Source organism: Camelus ferus, chromosome 23 (genome assembly GCF_009834535.1).
Source record: "Camelus ferus isolate YT-003-E chromosome 23, BCGSAC_Cfer_1.0, whole genome shotgun sequence".
Classification (NCBI taxonomy): domain Eukaryota; kingdom Metazoa; phylum Chordata; class Mammalia; order Artiodactyla; family Camelidae; genus Camelus; species Camelus ferus.
Window position 1 is genome coordinate 27,485,309 of NC_045718.1, and position 7,379 is coordinate 27,492,687.

The window sequence follows — 7,379 nt, forward strand, 5'->3', positions numbered from 1 at the left end:
GCGGCGGCGCGGCGGGGCGGGGCGGGGCGGGGCGGAGGCGCCGAGTGGTCACCATGGCCGCCGCGCCGGAGCCCGGGGAGCCTGGGAAGGGGAAGGTAACCCGGGGGTAGTGGGGCTCGCGGGCTCTGGGCGGGGGGGATCGGGGGGGATTGGGGGGTGGTGGGAGGTGCGTAAGGACGCGCGCGGCCTTTCGAGCTGGGAGACCTGGCCGGGATGTCGTGTCGTTAGCTTCTCTGCCATCGCACAGCCCCCTGACCCCCGACAATTTTATCTTAATTGCCGTAACTTAAGTGACGGAAAGGTAGTAATAACTTACTGCGGGTCACTATCAAACAGCTAACAAGAATGAACCATTTGGAAAGAAATTTCTGTTAAGAAGGGCCTCATAATTTGCTGGTAAAGTGATTTAAAAGCTCCCTGCGGACAGGTGACTTGTCTTTAAGGCTGTATACTTAACCACATTTAAAATAGAGTGCTCAGTAAATGCTGAGGGATGAAAACTTGGTTACATTCCAGTGAATTTATGTCCAGAGCAGAAGGATCAGATGAGAAGATTAAGATTTTATTCGCTTTAACCTTGCTTTCACTGGACCACGTGGAGCATGCAGTGTTACATGTAACCAATAGCTTCCTTGCTGGTATTCACTAAGGTGCTCTGCCTTCCTCAGCCCTCTTTTCCAGTTATCCTTGTGTAAAATGGATAGATAATTTCACCGCTTCTTAAAACCCACTGCTTTCAGGATAAAATCCGAATTTCTTGGCGTGTAATGTAAAGCCCGTCACCTAACCTTACTACTCAGTCCACGTCTGACTTTTGCTTTCCTCTCCAGGTGTACTAAAGCTAAACAGGGCTGTCTGGTCTCTCTTGAAAGGGCCTCTTGACTTCTCAAAGGAGACTGAGGCGCTTCTGTCCCCACCTCCCCTGACACTTTGTATGTAGCTGTATCATTACAGCATTATACCGGAAGTTAATAATTTGTGCCTTCCTAAAGAGCAGGGAACACAATTTTTATACCTTCAGTGCAGAGCAAATAACAAATGTTTATTAAAAATATAATGCAAGAAGAAAACAAGTTTTTAAATAGTAAGGTATAGAGATAATATTGGATCAATTATTCACAAACATTTATTGAAACTTGCTATGTGATAGATTGCACCTATAGTTTTAAAATGTTCTCTGCTGAGCTTGAGAATTTTGCTCATTTCTTCAAAGTTCTTGCTTCTCTGGGGACTTTTCATCCAAATTTAGCCAAGGTAGATCATCAGACGGTTATGAACAAATGCTGGATAACTTGTTTCCGTATTTATTATGAGAACAAATTTTTTCAGTTTATACACTATTGGTACCTTTTCTGTTTTTCATGCCTCACATGCCATTTGGAATATGCTTTGTGTAGCAAAATATACCCTTGTTTGAAACTTAACATATTTCTGGGGCAACACATCATCAAACACGAAATTCTAGATTGTTTTCTGAGGACACTGGGATCTTGAATGGGGCTTTTATCCTTTTTGAATCCGATTGTTTACCTTTGATAAGAGAACTGCTGTCATTTTAGGGTCATCTGATTAACAGTATTTGAAGCTAAGCAAAGAAAATGTTTCAAAAATAAATGATTATCTGTGCCATGTGATGAGATGTAGAGTATGATGGATTTTGCAAAACGGATGTCTTTTAGCCGACTTTGGCGGTGCCTTTACAGTGCCTGAGATAAATGTCTCGTTGAAGCGAGTTAAAGGGTTAAACAGCAGAAAAATGGGATGGTGGGTTGGGGGAACAAGTGTCAAGAGAAGGGGGTTTGTCTTGTATGTTTCTAGGCTAGAGATTGTTCAGTAGAGGAAAAACTAACGATGCAAATGAAAGAAAGGATAACCACAGAAGCAAAATCCTTGAGAGTCCAGAGAGGAACCAACTGCCACAATGGGGACTAGTTTTAAATAGTATGGCCAAGTACTCCTTTGAAATAAAAGGAAAGAGGGATTGGGTGGTGGAAAATAAAGTAGCTCTGGTTTGATATGATGTTTCCTATAAATTATTAAGTTGGTGTTCTGGCTTAGAAAATTTTTAAATTGAAGTATAGTTGATTTTACAATGTTATTTTCTAGTGTACAACACAATGATTGAGTTATACATAAATATATTCATATTCCTTCATATTTTGTAGTTATTACAAGATATTGAATATAGTTCTTTATGCTATACAGTAGGACCATGTTTATTTTACGTTTAGTGGTTTGTATCTGCTAATCCCAAACTCCTCATTTCTCTCTCCCCCACCCTTTCTCCCTTGGTAACCATAAATTTATTTTCTATGTCTGAGACATTTTTTGTTCTGTAGTTAAGTTCATTTGCGTCACTTCTCTCTACCTGTAAGTTGCCATACGACATTCATATTTTTCTCCACTTAGTACGATGAACTTTAGGTCCATCCATGTTGCTGCAAAATGGCATTATTCCGTTCTTTTTTATGGCTGAGCAGTATTCCATTGTGTGTGTATATTAATATATTTTATACACACCACATCTTCTGTATCCAGTCATCTGGTTGTTTCCACATCTTGGCTATTGTAAATACTGCTGTGAACATTGGGATGCCTGTATCTTTTCAAACACTTTTTCTAGATAAATTCCCAGGAGTGGGATTGCTGGATCATAGGGTAAGTGTATCTTTAGTTTTTTAAGGAACCTCCATACTATGTTTTCCATAGTGACTGCACCAGACCACATTCCCACCAACAGTGCAGGAGGGTCCCCTTTTCTCCACACCATCTCCAACATTTATCATTTGTGGGCTTTTCAATGATTGTCATTCTGACTGGTGTGAGATGATACTTCATTGTAGTTTTCATTTGCATGGCTTAAAAATCTTTTTAAGCTTCCCTTAATTCCATCAAGGTGAGCTGGTAAAGCTGCCTTTCTATACCTAAGCTTAAAAAATTCGTCTACCAAAAAAAAAGTCTAAAGTTTCTTTACATTTAAAGGCTTTACTCTGTTATTAACAGGGAACCTGTTTGCAGATTGGGGGAATAAAAGACGGATGTTAAGTGCTTGTACATTACAAACATAACTACCTCAAAAGGACTTCAGGCATGGATCCTTTATTTCCATTCCTGATACAGTTCAGTGTGTTCACACAAGCATTATATATGCTCAAGACCACTTTGTTATTAATAGTATTTCATACTTGCTTTTAAGTCATCAGTAGTCTAAATTCTAACTTTACCAGGAGGCTGATGAGTCTCTACTAGTAAGGGAAAATTGTGGTCTTAAAAAGTATTTGTACATCCTTACCCAGTTTTGATACAAACTGCAAATGTACAATTATGCACTTATTTCTATTACTCCATGTACGAGTGAGCCTTAGTGTTCAACTATTAAAAACCGAAGGGTTAATGATGCAGTGGAAATGAGGCTTTGAAGGCCAGGCTGACTCCACATCCACTCTGCCAGCACTCATTAGCCTTCTACTTAAACTCTGAGCCTGTTTCAGAGATAAGGTCACATAGACAAGTCGAGAATTAAAAGCAAGGGCCTGGCACTAATAGCCTCTCAGCACCTAAATTATGAGATTGTTTAATTTGGTCTCCTGACTAGATCAAGGCAGTTGCTGGAGGTGGGGCTGACGTGTGCATTGTATGCATTTAGCAGCAGCATCCTTGGCCTTTAATCCACTTTAGTTTTAGAAGGTACCACTAAAAGGAAATTTTTTTTAAATAAATGGATTATTCCATTATTTGAAACTTTAAAAAAATGCACTTTTCTAAACAGTTCCCTAAATGCCAATGGCCTACTGAATCAGAATCTGAGGGTGGGATTTGAAAATCTCTATAAAAAGGTCAAAAGTTACCCAGATGTCTGGCAAGTGTATTTTACACACTTGGTAAAGAACTGGGGCTGAAAGCATTTTGTCCAAGTATCTCTAAGAAATGTTTGCACATTCTGGTGTATCCCAGGGTCACACACTAGAGCTCTATTATGGAAACGAATCCAAATGAAAAAGCCCAGAAACCTTTAAGTAACTTGTGCTATCTTTGGGCTTGGGGTGGGGGGGGGATGCAGTGTTTGGCATGATGTGGGCAACGCTTGATGGTTCCTTTTATTCTTACTGCTTAAGACCTCTACCTGAAGGTGAAAGCAGACTCCACTTGGCTTGTGATCTGAGGATGAGAAACAAGTTTTATATGAAGATTTGTACTGAAGAACTTTTAAAATTAAACCCCGCAACTTTAATGAGCACCTGCTTCATGAAGTAAACATGTTAGGGGGGTGTTTGTGGTGGGGGTAATAGGGAGAGGCAAAAAAAATGGAATAGAATGATCCAAGAAATTTTTTGCTTTATTAGGAACCAAGTCATTTTGTCTTTTCTGCAGAAGCTTGAGCCAAAGCAAACAATCAGGAACACCTTCATGTTTCAACCTTTAATCTGACTTCTCTTTTACTGTCCTTTCCCTATTTCTCCCAATCTTTTCCCCCCTTATAGTATATAGATACCTGCTAGGTATCTCATCCCATAGACTGAACAAGGGACTTCATTTTTAAAAGCTACATTATGGAAAATTTGCATTTAGTCAAATTTTAGGAAAACAGAATCAAAAGTTTTCTGGGTTTTTTTTTTAATTAATAAGAGAATGTGAAACCTAAGTATGACTTTTAACAAAGTGTCTGTCCTGCCCTCCCCAAACCTTTAAGTACGATAATGTGACAGACATTCAAATTAAAAATGTTATGCTTAAGGTGGCAGTATTTTTGATTAAGGAGAACAAATCCATACATCTAATGAAGACTGTAGAAAAAGAATTTTAAAACCATTTTAGCACTTGAAGGAACTTACTTATCACCTAGTTCAACACCTTCATTGATTGAGGGCCCGATAAAAAAAAATATATCCTACAGGTTCCAGAAGTTAGTGATAGAACTGAGACAAATCCAACTCTCCATAGATTTCCAGCATTTTCCTTCATGCTTTGGCTTGGTTACCATGTACTATCAACAAGGAATTAAATACAATCAAGTGTAACTTCACAGGCAAGGAAACAGACAAAAGATGTCTTAACATGAAATATTTATTCTAACAGACACAACTGATGTTCACTGATAAGATCTGAAGTCATCGTTAAAGGAATTTAAAACAGCATATACTAGTATTATAAGCAACATGGTTGAAAGTTTCACTTTTCCCATTTAGGATTCTCAAATAATTAGAATTTGAAGTAACTGTCTCACTGCTTTTCAATTTCACTTTTAGCCAAATTCCCAAATGATTTCATACACATTTTAAAAGAGCTTATAAAATAATGTATGCCCTTATCTCCAAGTCAGTTTATTAACAAGTTACGGCATAACCGTAACGCCATAAGGTTTGATTTACTCTACTGCTTAGGACTTTCTGGTCAATTTCTCAAGGTTTCCATTTAAAGGTTCAGATTACATACCAAAGCAGGGTGATTAAAGACAGTTTTAATCTTTGCCAAACCACACTGAAATAAAGTATTTTCTTGTTCAATCTAGGTTCTTTTTTATTTTCTCCTAGCCCTTTAAGCTCCTAGGAATTTTAGATGTCGAAAACATTCCCTGTGCACGAGATTCCATCTTATATGGTTCATTAGGATCTGTTGTGGCTGGCCTTGGACATTTTTTGTTAACTAGTGAGTATGTATTTTCCTCTATGTATAAAAAACATACATTTCTCTATGTGTGAACAGCGTTTTCCTGGATGATAATTTGTAACATATATAATGTATAATTATGTAGTTATGCTTTCTTTTCACAGGTAGAATTAGAAGATCATGTGATGTTGGAGTAGGAGGATTTATCTTGGTGACTTTAGGATGCTGGTATGTATACTAAGCATTCAAGATCTATGATTGTAATACATTTATCTAATCCCAAAGCACATGCTTCTATACAGAGCAATCTCCCCCTGGGAGATTTCCTACCCGCAGTGAAAAAATTTACTTACAAAATATTGCTAGAATGCCTTTACTTTAAGAAATATACATATATACATGTTTTGTACCGTTGTCAAATGAACAGATGATGTCATGTCAGGGTTTACGCTTCATTTGGGAAGGCCCCAGACTTTTATCCTAATGCTCATATTATCCCTTCCCATGGCGTAACAGCTGAAAGTACTACTTTAAGAATGTATATACAAACACTGATAGTCATCTGTAAGCATTTTTAAAATTTGATTACAAATTTCAAATTAGTTTCTTTCTATAGATGTTTTATATTAATAATTTATTCATGTTCTTCTTACAAGGTTCCATTGTAGGTATAATTATGCAAAGCTAAGAATCCAGGAAAGAATTGCCAGAGAAGGGATTAAAAATAAGATTTTATATGAAAGTACCCACCTTGATCCTGAAAGAAAACAAACCAATGGCGGCAGCGGCGGCAGCACCTGAGCAGTCTCGAGCATAGGAAACCCAGATAAAACTCACTTCAGGGTGAACAAAGCTGAGGTCAACTACAGAACACATTTAATGTACCAGAAGGCTTTCAATCAAGTAAATAAAGTACGTGTAAGCTGTAGTCTTTTTCACATGTGTACAAATGAATACTTACACACTGACTCTGCTCCTGTATCTACTGCTCATATGGCACGTCACAGGCTCGTCACACTTAAACGTAGTGTTTAACATGCTTGGAAAAGTGTTTTCCTGTAGTAAGTAGTGAGTACACATGACATTTCAAAAAATGAAATCTGTCTCAGTTGGAGTTAAAACTTGCCTTAAAAACAAATCACAACTGTATTACTGTACCCTGTTAAATGAGGGGATACTTCCTGGTTTCTAAAGCCAGTGCTGTTGTATCAAAACTTAAAACTAACAGATTGTCACTTCTGAATCGTTTAAAAAATGTACCCATTGACACTATTCTTCCATTTCAACAAGTGAGTCATCTCTTAGGTTGTTTTTGGCTGGAAATATTTTCAGAACTTGTTTGGCACAAAGGAAGTATAACTGCAGAATTACAGGTTGTTACATTAATGTAAAGACTTATAATTCAATTGGCTGCCATAAAACAAAAAAAACAGCACAAAACATCCAACTAAGTCCTCAGGATCTACTCATTCATTCATCATTTTTGGCTTTAATAAATAGCAACATTTTTTTTCAAGAAATACTTAAGACACAACCTAGAGGCCTTCCTGGTTAAGGAATGATAAATATGAAAAAAGACACCAGTGGACATGATTATGGTATTTATTATTGGTTCTATGGATTGCCACAGCTCAACAGAGCAAGGAAGAGATGTCCTGAAACTTTCTTTTTCCTCGTGGGGGTAGGTAGGTAATTAGATTTTTGTTTATTTTTAAAGATGGTACTGGGTATTGAACCCAAGACTTCATGCATGTTAAGCATGCGCTCTACCA

At 37.7% G+C, this 7,379-nt stretch overlaps 1 protein-coding gene across 1 annotated transcript; it reads left to right on the forward strand.

The window, feature by feature from the left end:
• LOC102514465 (cytochrome c oxidase assembly protein COX20, mitochondrial) lies at positions 1-6,535 on the forward strand. The gene is made up of 4 exons (XM_032466558.1): positions 1-95; positions 5,532-5,646; positions 5,772-5,835; positions 6,264-6,535. Exons 1-4 carry the CDS (start codon positions 54-56, stop codon positions 6,406-6,408), a joined length of 366 nt encoding a protein of 121 aa, XP_032322449.1. The 5' UTR covers positions 1-53; the 3' UTR covers positions 6,409-6,535.
• Positions 6,536-7,379: the final 844 nt, after the last annotated feature.